The sequence below is a fragment of the Camelus ferus genome, chromosome 6, assembly GCF_009834535.1.
Source record: "Camelus ferus isolate YT-003-E chromosome 6, BCGSAC_Cfer_1.0, whole genome shotgun sequence".
Taxonomy (NCBI): domain Eukaryota; kingdom Metazoa; phylum Chordata; class Mammalia; order Artiodactyla; family Camelidae; genus Camelus; species Camelus ferus.
The window spans coordinates 983,016-995,716 of NC_045701.1; the positions used below are offsets into that span (position 1 = coordinate 983,016).

The following is a 12,701-nucleotide window of genomic DNA, read 5'->3' on the forward strand; positions in this document are numbered from 1 at the left end:
TCTCACGTTGAGGTCTTCCGAGGTGACTCGGGAACCAGTTCAGGGGGTGGGGGCAGCCTCAGGGGCTCCCCTCGCCTGTGTGGCAGCAGAGAAAACCTGCATCTTCGGGGCCTGGGACCATCGGATGTGTTCCCCTCGGTTCCCCTCGGCCCTCTGGCTGTGTCTGCATCCCTGTCGGGCCAGTTCGTCTGCGGTGAGACCACCGGAGCTTCAGCGGGAGGCTGGGGCTCTCCTTCCTCGATTTCTTCAAGGGTTTCGGGGGCAGTCCGCTGCGTGCGGGACCCCTCTTCCTCCGCACTGGCGGGGAACCCTGGGAGGAGCTGTACGAGCTGTTGATGGCATCTCTCCGGGGGCAGGAGCTCACGCAAGAGGTCTGGGGTTTCTCCACGCAGACGTCTTCTGAGTTGTTGGCACAGAGGTTCCTCTGCAGAGACCCGGGCCTCGGAATGAAAGAAACGGGGCCTCTCTCGGGTTCTTCACCCCTGGTGCCATCCGGGCTCCTCTGATCTTCCCCCTCTGGGACTGCCAGGTCTTCCTTGGCCAACCCTTTCCCGCTCTCACCAGGGGCCCTCGACACCGCCTCCCTGCACGAGTCCAGGGCACACCCGGGCGTTGCGGGCACGCAGGAGTGCGGGGCTGTTCCCTCACTGCACAGACGGTGGCTGTGCCCGCTGGAGACGCTGAGCTGCAGGACAGCGTGGAGGTCTCGGCGCGCAGCACGGCCCTCCTCCGACGGACCAGACTACAGGTGGAGCTGAGGACGCCCAGCAAGGAGCGCAGGGTCCGCGGGAGCAGGGAGCATCTTCTGTGAAGCGCTGTTACAAGGCGTCGATGTAAAGTCATGGGACACCTGTAGGCTGGCCTGCCAGCGGCCAGCAGCTGGTGGAGAGCCAGGTGACCCGGGCCGGCCAGGGGCAGTCGGCGATGGCGGGGAGCGGGCTGGAGGTGGCCGGGCCCTGGCGGCAGGTGCCGGCCCCCCAGGGCTCGGGGCGGGGCTGAGGGGCAGGGTGTGCTCAGGTAGTCGCCCATAGGGCACTTAGGTAAGGTCAAGGGCAGAGAGCAGGACTCTGAGCGCTGTCCTTCACTGCCAATTCTGCTGAAGGCCAAGAGCACACTGTTTGGTCTGTTGCTAGGACGTGGCTCTAGAACCTTGTGAGCAAATAATGCGCACGTGCACAGGGCCCTGTGGGACCCTCCCTGTGCAGCAGACACACAGGGACCCAGGGCTGCACACATGCGGATGCGCCCCCATCCCCCCCTCCACCCTCTGGTGCTTCCGGATCTCCTGGAGCCTGCGGATTGGAGGGGGGGAGCCCAGAGCTCTCACGGAACTAACTGTACAGGACGGGTCTTTTTTTTTTTTTTTTTTTAGTATTGTTCTTTCCCCACCTTGACTGTGAGCACTGAGACCTTCACTATATTCTGTCAGACCACTTGATGCTGCCCCAAGTTTTCTCTTGGGCTTTGGTTTTGGCAATTTCTACTTCTGTGTTGTCAAATGCACCAAACTTCCCTTCTGCAGCATCTAGTCTGCAGTTAATTCCGCCCAGCAGTTTTTTTCATTTCAGGGACCGATTTTTAGCCCTAGGAGTTCCAGGCGGTTCTCTTTTACACCTTCTAGCTCTCTCCTTACGTACATTTTCATTTTAAATATCCTTGAGCACAAATATAAAGTCGTTTTGAAGTCTTTTTCTGCAAGTTCCACCATCTCTGCTGTATCTGCTTCTATCTAGTCACGGTTTCTCCCCCTACGTCACGTGTTTCTTCTTCTGCTTCATCCTGTGTATAAATTTCGGATTGATTGCCAGACATTGTTTGATGTGCTGTGTACTGCATTCTGCTGTTTCCCTTTACAGCACGTTGGGCCCGTGGCCCACAGACAGTTAGTTCTTTGCAGTGCAGGTGGACCCTCACTAGGCTTGTCGTTAAGCTTTGTTAGGGCAGGTTTAGAGAACTCATTACGTTAGGGTTAGTTTGGGCCCTACTCGCACAACCATTCTGGATAGCTACTTAACTCACATCGTGTCCTACAGAGCGTCTCCACCCTGCTACTCAAGAGGCTGCAGCTTTCCCCAGTCTCTCTTGTGTGAGGGTCTGGGGGTAAGTCTCCTTACAGTATACCTGGTTATTCCTTCATCGGGCCTTGCAGAGTTTTACTCTGTGTGAGTGCATCTTAATAGTGACAAACTCAAGGGCACCACTGTGCAAGTTCTGCAACTACCGTTCTGTGCAGCCGCTCTCTCTCCTAGACTGTATCTCACCTGTTTAATCCACTGCATCCCAAGAGAGACCATCTCAAAGCGCCTGGGGTCCCCCTGTCTCACCCGGTTCTCTAGAAAACGCCTCTAGGCAGAGAGCTGTAATTTTAGGACTTTGCTTGTTTGGTTCTTTCCCTCTCAGGATCACGGACCTGAGCTGTCTGTATCTAGTCTCTGAAGAAAGTTGTTCCATGTGTATTTTCAATTTTGTAGTTATTTAAGGCAGAAGGGCAAACCTGGTCTCTAGTTACTCCAGTATGGCTGGAAATAGAAAAAGGTACACTTCTAGGCTGGGCCTGAGACGGAAGCTTCAAACTGGGCTAAACTCATGAACAACCAAAGGTAACTAGGGAGTGATGGGATCGATCAAGAAATGAACTAATAAAAGAAAAAGGAGATTTTGTAAAAGCTCAGCTGAACACAGTAACTGGAGAAAAACTAAAAGCATTTCATGTTTATATTCCATATAGTTCATACTCTTCAACAAATTGCTCAGTTCTGTAAATACATTCTTGCAAAATGCCATCAAAATACATTAGTTATTTGAAACATCTTTAAAGAGGCCGATCTGTATATTTAATACTTGCCAACCTTAGTGTTACATTAGTTATGTTCCTATAAAATTTAGTATAACGGAGACAATTTGCTTCGAATCTGTCTTCCCATAGAAACAGTTCAACGTAGCGTTACGTTCCTAACCCTGGAGAGGTGACCTGGGGACAGCGGGATCATTTATGAGAGGTACCAGAACCCGGGCCCAGCTGCTAGGGTCTCCCACTCTCCTCACCACAGCAGGACAGCATTGCCCCTGCTGAGCACAGACACGGCCTCCCAGTGCTCCCCCTGTGGTGACCCAGCTCATGAGCGTAAACTGAACTGGCCGCCTGGACCCTATTCCAGTGGCTAAGCGGCAAGAGCCACTGCCGGGGCCAGGCACTGTTTGCAAGTACGTTACGTACTTGACCTCACGACACCCTGTGGCCTGGTACTTCCATTACCTTCATATTAAAAATGAGAAAACTACCTCCCACAATTAGTGGGGGAGCTGAGATTCGTACCTTCGGTGGTCCAGTTCCAGAGCCCGTGCCCCTAATCAGCGCTTCGGGGCTTGGCAGACGGGCCCGGGGGCCAGCTGCCTGTCTGGTGTCTTCTCAAAATATGTACGCGTAGGACAAATCTAATAGTACAGTAGGATGTATGTGTGTGCACCCTTCCTGCACACCCTGAGCCCATCCCCCAGAGGAGAACTTCCGACTGTTCTCGTTTTTTGCTCCTCTGATAGTTCTCTCTGTATCCCCAAATAATACACTCTTATCTAAAAGTTTCTAGATTTAACGACTTGACGTAGTATCTATTGATTTTCCTAGATTTAAAAATTAAAATTTAGTTCATCATCATTAATCTTCACCTGTCCCTCTCAGTATTTAGCCGTTTTATAATTACTTACGATTTCAAGGATACAGAATATAAATTCCCTGCTCCACTAAGCTGAGTCTGCGTCTCAATTCCTCAGATACTGGAGCCATCACACACCTCTCCTCTGCCCTTCCGCAGCTCACCTGGGGTCAGCCACACTTCTCCTTTAACAGCATCAAGGCTGTCAGCATTCGTATCTTGAAGTAAACAGCAACCAAACCTTTCTGATCACAGACTGGTTCTAAAAGTTGAAAATCAACAACCAGCATTCACATTATGATGTATAAATATTATTTAATGCCAGGCCAAGAGGTGTGCTAACGTTACACTTCATTCTTTACAAACTCAATGCCATGATCCTGTGACCACTCCAAGAAATTAAAAAAAAAAAAAAAAAAAAAAAAAAGCTCTAGTTTTAAGATTAAATGGACCCATTTCTTTGGCATGGACTGCTTAAAAGCAAGGCCTTTCCTCCCATATTTAGGCTAAAATAGGAGTTTTTCCTGGGGTTCCTAATGGTTTTCTTTCTGGTAGAGTGGGGGGCTGGGGGTAACACATCCCCAGGCTGTCAATCCTTCCTCTCCCTCAGATGTCTCACACTCCTGGCTCCAGTTTGGAACGATTGCCGTCTGGATCTATTTTATTCCCATTATTCCTGGGTTTGCTCTGATGCCCAGTTAGGTTGAGTCCTCTATTTCCAGAAGGCCAAGGCTGTCTTATTGGTTATTCTTTTGTTTGGCTGGAGCACACGTCCAACTACCTTCCTAATAACAGTACTCGGGAAGCCAATCTTTCCAGGCCTTGTACACCTGAAAACGCCTTTATTCTGCTGTCACAACTGAGTGGTAGTTTGTCAGATACAGAATTCTGGGTTAAAAAAAAAGTGTGTTTACCCTTTGGATCTTGCTGGCAATACTTAGAATATCCACCATTAAAACTGAGAAGACATTGCCGCCCTCAGCTGGACACTTCTTCGTCGATGGACAATTTGTTTTCTCCCTCTCTGAACATTTTTACAGTCTCCTCTTCATCCCTGAAGCACCGATCCTCCACAAACGCACACCCATGGATGAGCTGCTTCTGTTACTCGTGCTGGCTCTCAAGGGGCCCTTTTCGTATAAAGACACGTGTCACCTCTGCCTCCGGGAGTTGCCTTCCCTTCTGTTTTCACACTTCTCTCTTGTTTGCTTTCCTCCCACTTCTATTAAGTCAAGTGTCGAACCTCACAGACTCCTTTCCCACGTATCTCTTCCGGCATTCTTCTGGTCTTTGCTGTACATTTTGGAAGATTACTTCACTTGTATTTTCTTAGATTTTCATTTCAGTAATCCTTTTTAAAAAATAGTAATAATCTAATAGCCTTTTCTTGTAATATCATTGCTGCTGCATCAGCTGCTTCCTTAGGGCCCGTGTTTTTTTTTCCTTTCATTCTGTCAATTTTCCTTGTAAACCCAACGACCCTTTCGTTCTCTGTTCATATAAAGGGGTGCGGGGTGGGAAGGGACAGACTGGGATTTCAAAGTTGTAGAACAGATAAACAAGATTATACTGTGTAGCACAGGGAAATATACACAAGATCTTGTGGTAGCTCACAGCGAAAAAAATGTGACAATGAATATATGTATGTTCATGTATAACTGAAAACTGTGCTCTACACTGGAATTTGACACAACATTGTAAAATGATTATAAATCAATAAAAAATGTTAAAAAAAAAAAAGATGAAAAAAGAGGAAGATGGGGATTACTGTTCTCGGCTCTGTTAGTTGGTCTATTTTTTTTTTCCCCCTAGAAGGGCTTCGTCTCAAATTGGAAATTCTAGACTGTGTTTGACCAGGCTGGGCAGGCTTCCTTGGTGTAAACAAAAGGGAACCTGACTGTTGAGGAGGAAATCCTCCCCATCCCCAGATAAGGAGGGCTTTCCTGCGGTACCGAAACCCTTATCAGAATTTAGTTTCATATCCTAAGCAGAAACAATTTTTGCCTATTTTGCCTAATAACACGTGCCACCCTCCGTCTGCTCTGAGGACGTCTGTGCGCACGTTGTGAGCGTGTGCACTTTCGCTGGGAGAGGGGCGCTGGGGGACCTATCTGTACCACAGTTTGATGACCAGCCCTTCAGTCACACCCTGCTTATGGAAGCCACGGGTCCAAGGTGTCAGCTCTGAACGGCTACTGACGCTGAGCCTCCACGATTCCCTGAGAAAGACGGCCTGCGCCCCACATCTTCAGACGCCATCGTGCAGCACATCTAGGCTACTAGGGCTTTTCAACCTGTCTCACCTCCGACATTCCAAAAACGCTGTTGAGAACTCAGTTGTTAACGAGGCCTCTCCCTTAGCTTGGCTATGTACTGGTTAACGACTAAACCTTTTTTCTTTTCTTGTACAGTCTGTGCTTTCATTTTGATGAGGCCCTTAAAATGGGCAGATGGCAAATGGCAGTGCTCACTGCCTCGTGGACCTCCGTGGCCAGAAGGCTTAATGGTCTTTAAGCCTACACTGGAAAGTGAGGCTCACAGGCAAAAGTTGAGATGACAGCGTAACGAAATGTCACGTACTGATGACTACCTTCCAAGGATGTTTCAAGCAAACAGAATTTGATCATTTGCAGCCTCTACAGTAGTAAATTTTGTTGAGCAAAGTCCTCTGTGACTGGCCTCTATGGGTAAGAATTACACAACATCTAAAAGCCATTTTGTAAGAAAGAGTTTGTCATATACTTTGATTTTGTAATCAGAGCAAGAGTTCCTTACAGCAAGTGTCACATGAGATTTCACAGAATAATCGCCCAGGAGGGAACGCAGGCCCCACACAAGTCAGTGCTCGTCTTTAACAAGTAAGAGGAGCCCCCGAGCTGGGTGTCCGTGGCCCCGTGTCTAGGGCACGGGCACTCACGTCTCGCCCACTAACTGACGGAAGAGGTAGGGCTCCCTCCCCCTCTTCAATATCTTATTCATGGGTAACTTAAAAGGCACACGTTTAATATAAATATTCTATAGGCTAGACTGAAAACTCTACATAAACTGTAAAATAAATTAAGATTTTAGGGAAACTATGAGCATGTGACAGACTGCGGGAACCCTGTGTGCACCTGTCCCCTTTCAGGTCTGTTTCAGTAGAGCGCTTTAGAGGCACAAAGGTGATCAGGAGTAAAACCAGACCTCCAGCCTGGGACGCAGGTCTCTGTATTGTAACAGGAAAGGAAGTGTCAGCTTAACCCACCGATGCATCCCTAAGACCCAGAGTCAGCGATGCACGCGCTGGAGGTACGCCAGCTTCCAAATGTGAAACTGTGGACAACCAGCGTCCCAGCCATAACCAGTGACCCGCCACACGACTGGGTCAGCGACTTACACCCAGCCTTAACTCCAAACCTTCACGACGCAAAACGGGGCCTGTCTTTCCCTTTGATTGTTCACCCGCTCCCTTTTCGTGGTGGTGTCTGGTTCTTGTTTAATGTCTGTAACAGCCAGGCAGAATAACCCGATGTTTTCAGATGTACATTTTCAGTTGCTTGCTTTTTTTTTTTTTTTAATTTCTTTGGGCCTCATCTGCTTGCCCCACGCCACCCCCCACAGGTGCAAAGTGGACGTGAGGCTGCTGCGGGCACGCACGTCTTTCTCCCTTTGCTGTGGCTTCAGCTTAAGAGATCAACCCGTTCAACTGCCATGTCCCGTTCCTGCTGTCGGTGGTTCCAGGGAGCCCGAGTCTCACACGGGTGGTGTTCGGCCATCTCCTCTCCAGCGCAGTGGGTGCCCCAGGCAGCACAGAGGGGCAGAAAAAGAGACTGCTTCCCCCTTCCTTGTCTCTCTTCCCTACTCTGCGACTGCTCCCCGTCCCTAAGGCTCCTACCACCTTCTCCACACCGGTTCCTGGACGGACAGTAGTGCGGGTTGGCTGGGTCTGGCCCCTCCCACCACAAACATCACATTCCTGCCCAGAACCCTATTCCTACTCCTGGACTCACAGATCTGTCCCACTAACTCCCAGCTTTAACTACACACAGTCTGGTCTTCAAACATCAAGTCCAGCAGACTCTGAGGAGGCACTCAGATGAAAACTAAAGATCCACAGAGTCAACCTCTTCTCAGCAACATTACCGTTAAAAGTTTACGCACAGAACAGTGTTTTCCTTCTTTTGTACTTGAAAGCACGAAGTAGCTCATCCAAACTTCGGATTAAGTTAAGCTCTAGCGCTGCCCCACGGGCCTCCCCATCCTGTGGAACAACTTCTACGACAAGGACACCCTCCAGGTGCCGCCCGCTCCAACATCGCTCACTCCTACGTCAGAAAGGGGACGGAATCCAAGCGCTCGCAAAACCCGTGAATACACGAAGAGCACACACGCACGCTTGCACTGAGAAACATGTAACGCTCTGTACACGCCACATACACATTTTTTAAAACTCCAAGTTCCTACTGTTTATGCTAATATACCAGTTGCAACTATTTCACAGCTTTCTTTTGAAAGTCGGGGTCTTCTCTTGAAACCTTTCTAGCATACACATTGCCAAATCTAGGTACTCTGAGGTAAATCCACATATAATTGTTATAATATACTGTGTAGAATACATCTAAGCACAGAGAACAGAAGAGAAGCATATATTAATAAAAATGAATACAAAGCAAAAAGCTAGCCGCGCTAGCCTTTCCCCAGGTCTATCCTATTCAGTGATATGATTCAGACAATTAACTCTTTCCAAGAGCTGAGAAACTTCCCTTGTAAGAGAGGGATTCGCTACAGAAATGCTTAACTCTCCAGAGGGCTGAATGCAGAAAGATGGGACAGGGTCAGAGAGTGACCTAATACAAAAACCATGCAGTGACAGATCTAAATATAAATGCTCAAATTTTCCATTTCACGAGCTCATCGTGAGTGAAAAAATACGCAATTTATTTTCAATACATAGCTCTTCCAGCAACATTTAGATTTTTATAGAAAACAATTGTCTTCAATGATAAAGGCAAATTTTATTCTACATGAGTGAGTTTTAAAATGTAACGCTTCAAGTTTAGTCATCTTCTAACCCTAAAACTATTGCTTTAAAACTACAGAAGAGAAAATGACATACTTTGCTTGCTTTTCTTAAAAAAAAACCTACATTAAATAAAAAATCAGTTGAAGAAACATTTTATTTCAGCTGCCCTTTTACGATACACACCATCCAGTAACTAACTGGCTTTTAACACTCGGGCACTGGGAAGGATTCCTACAGTTTTAAATATAATTCAGCCAACAGAAAAATACCACCAAATACCTTTACAGCCTGCTATCCAGACCTGTATAAATTATGTCTCAAACACTAACCAAGAGAAGATGAAAAGGGATCGCCTGGCAGGGTTTACAGGGCAAGTGTGGTCCGTCTCCGAGCAATGGGGTCTGAAACTGCCACCAACTGGACACTTTCACTGAAATCAAAGTATCACCTTAGTCTTGAGAAGGATACGTGTCTTTAACCAGCTAAAATTGTGGTGAAGGTGATAAGCAACTGAAATTGGTTCTGATTAGCGTAAGGAAAGGGGGATTTCTGGAAGGCAACGGGCAGGCACCAGTCAGGACACCCGGCTGGGCCACAGTGGGTCGTGCTCTGGGAGAGGCCGGGGTTGCGGGGAGCCCCCACACCCAGGGGCGGCGAGGTTCCGTGCCCAAGGGCAGGAGGGGGGACTCCGGCTCCCTCCCTAGCAGGAACAGGCCCAGAGTTCCCCTCCTGGAAACTGGAGTGTTTTCAGAAAGGAGAATGCTAGGTGGCCAACAAGCAGCAAACGTCTACTGCAACCATCAACTGTCCAGCAGCACCGCAACGTTCCTCAGTGTCATGCGATGAATTTCAGCCGCCTTCACAGCTGTGGCTCGTGGGCGGGGGGGGGGGGGGGGCTCACACTAGACGCTCCCTGCAGGGAGTCAAGGAATAAACACATTCTGTCTGGGCTCTGCATAGAGTTTTTGCACAATTCAGACTGCGATCAATGTGAAGACAGACTCAATCTGTGACAATGCTGGTACAGCGTATCTGGCGCTGTACGTGGCAGCTGTCAAATCAAACACTAACTATTCACCCACGAAAACATACTTGTACACAAATAAATTCGCCAGCTAATATTCATCACTTTGCTATAGACAATAGGTCTGTTTCAACACTTTTCAAAAGACATAAACTTTATGAAGATTCTAATACAAGCAAACCACCTTAAAAAAATGCCACTGTATAAACTGGGTTTCATATATGGAGAAAAAGCTAAATATTAATAATTCAAATATTTATTAGATAGATGTTTCAAAACACTTCTTTAAAATAGTAAGCTCCCTTTCTCTAAATACTCATTACTATGAAATATGGAAACACCCCTTACACAGAGTACCTCAGATGTAACATAACAGGACTTTGTCTGTTGGAAATGATGCAAAAAAAATAAATAAATAAACTGGAAGTTACAGCAGCATTCATCCGAACTCAATCGTAAAATACTTCACAACAAATTACAAAAAAGCTTGCTTCCAAATGGCGGCTGCGGTTTTGCGCATTTGCTCCCAGAGACAATTAATGCATGCAGCTGGCGCTAACCTTCAGTGAGTTTCAATCAAAGCTTGACAGCTACCAGTTACATTTCACACGGGGTAATTATAGCAAATGGCATTTAGGCTTAATGTTCTGCCATTTCTTTTTCTTTCTGGAGTGTAATCAACAAGATACTAAGATTGCGTCTGCTTAGCTTTTCTGTAATCTTCACACTGACAAAAATAAATATTCCATCACGAGGCGTTTACTGAAGAAGTACAGGTGGGGAAAGAACACCTGATGTTCAGCAGGATTTTCCTCGCGACAATCACTTCGACAAGTGATGCATTTATAGCTTTTCTGCATAATAAAACGTTAGTTCTTTCATAAAAAAATACAAAAGTCTTCACGATGCCTCTCATTTGCTACAACGCCTAGGCTTTCCGACACACCTTGTACTAGCGCGTAAGCGTCGGCGTGCAATGCTCTAGTGTGTGCTCAGCACGGAGAACCCACAGCAGCTCCCCTGGAAGGGCCATGTGGGTCTGTAACCTGGAGCTCCTACACATCCTTCACGTGGTGGGACAACAAACCAGACACTAGGATGCAAGCACATGGGCTGGACTTAACAGACCAGGCGCCTACATTTTTAGAGTATTTAAAATGCTAACTCTTACATTTGAATGCACTTTTAAAACTGTATTCGACAAAAAACTGCACATGTATCATATGTATGTTATATATACACACATATCTATATTTAATCTCATTACACCTATACTTGCTGAAGTGAACTCAGGCTGCTCTTTTAAAATTCTGCCCACCTGCTGTCTGCATCTGCCATCCCTGTGCTGGACCGACCAGCACATCTCCAGAGTCAAAGCGGTCCAGAAGCGGTGGGTGCTGTGGGTGAGCCTTGCTCCTTCCTGCGCCTCCAGCGTGCTCCAGAAGAACTGGAGTCAGGGTGCCAGCACGCACGCCACCCCTGCTGAGGAGGCCCTCATTTCTCACCAGCAGGAGGACCTCCTTCACCTCAATCTGCCCCTTCCAATGCATTGTCCATGTTTCCTGCAGGAAAATCTTTCTACAATGCAGTCATGCTATCCCCCTATTTAAAATAGTACAATGACTTATTCCACATTCAGGGTAAAAATAGAGCAAACTTACAGCATGGCACAGGAGGCATCTGATGAACTAAGTCTGCCCACCTGCCCAACCTCTTCTCCAACCTCTCACACCTACTCTGTGTTCTAGCCCCAAACTACTTAAAGCACCTCCAGAAGCCATTCCCATCCACACCTGTGTACAAGCTGTCCTCTGCCTGGAATGCCTAGCAAGTCAAAAGTCCCTTCCTTTACATTTCCAAGGCACTCTGTACGTATTTTTCCAGCACAGCATTCACACCACTGTCCATCCTGAAGCAAGATTAACATCACATCAACGCTGATCAGTAACATCCTTCTTATCGCTCTGCGACAGATGTCAAGGTTATCCCCTGCCTCTTCTGTCTCCATTACATTAACCCTGGTGTTTTCTCTACTTTTTGATTTATTATCAACTTCTTTCACTTAATACTTTAAAGAAACAACATGAACATGTGCAGCCTTCTAGAGAAAAGAAAAACTGCAGAGGTCCTAAGTTGGAGGGAGCAACGGGAAGAGAGTGGGGCTGTTCTCTCCTGGCTGTGTGAACATGGGGGTCAACACAGAGAGCCTTCAACACTCACTAATAAGTTTCTGCTGGAAGCTGACTCTTCAGAAAAAGAAAACACAAAAGTGAGTTTAAAGGGCCTCCAGAATCAAACCCAGGCCTTAAATATGTGCGCTTTTGACTTCCCATTTCTGAAAATTCCATCCTAGGGTAAACAGGGGTTATCTCATATGCCTTAGATTTCTTTTTCCCTAAAAATAGAGATAAATTGATTTGATACATATGGAAGGAGGAATTTTTCTTCACATCAAATTGTGCACTGAAAATGTGGACTGAATAGAAGGGGAAAAGGAATAAACCAACTGCAAATTACAAAAGTAATATACATAACTTCATAAGCCTGAAGCCGAACAGAAAGAATCCGGGAAGGTTACAATCCTGGTCGTCGGTAATGTTCTTAGTGCTGCCACACAAAGGCAGTGGCTGCTCAAAGGGTTGACAAGGCTTTGCTCTACATTTTTATTAGTTAATATCCTCAAATAAACATTATACTTAAAAATCACACTAAGCCAACAGAAAGTTAAAAAGCATCATTTTTCCAGTGGTATAAAATGTCAGTAAAAGAGAGAAATAAAAACACAAATGAAACTGATTAATGAATATACCTTTTCCCTTCACGTGAGAGGTCTATAAACAAACCTTACTTTGATAACATAAAATTGTAATAGAGGAGAACAGATCTGACTCCATACTGGATCTGTTCCTTTAGTTTTGACCACTGTGCCCTGTTTTCTAGGCTCAGTCCTGCTCGCTCTGCACCTTTTGTAAAACAATGTTGCCTTTAGCCTGAAATACCCAGGAAAGCCTATTCTTGGGGC

General features: G+C 46.7%; 2 protein-coding genes across 2 annotated transcripts in view; one reads left to right on the forward strand and one right to left on the reverse strand.

The window, feature by feature from the left end:
- Window positions 1-811, forward strand: part of LOC116664032 (nuclear envelope pore membrane protein POM 121C-like) — an 11,365-nt gene extending 10,554 nt beyond the window's left edge. Inside the window, exons 7-8 of the mRNA XM_032480862.1 lie at window positions 252-364; window positions 565-811. Of these exons, the coding sequence (XP_032336753.1) occupies window positions 252-364; window positions 565-811 (360 nt within the window). The remainder of the gene's footprint in view (window positions 1-251; window positions 365-564) is intronic.
- The window catches only part of LOC106728633 (putative POM121-like protein 1), a 265,938-nt gene that overhangs the window by 195,991 nt on the left and 57,246 nt on the right, over window positions 1-12,701 (reverse strand). The gene's annotated exons all lie outside the window — the stretch shown is intronic.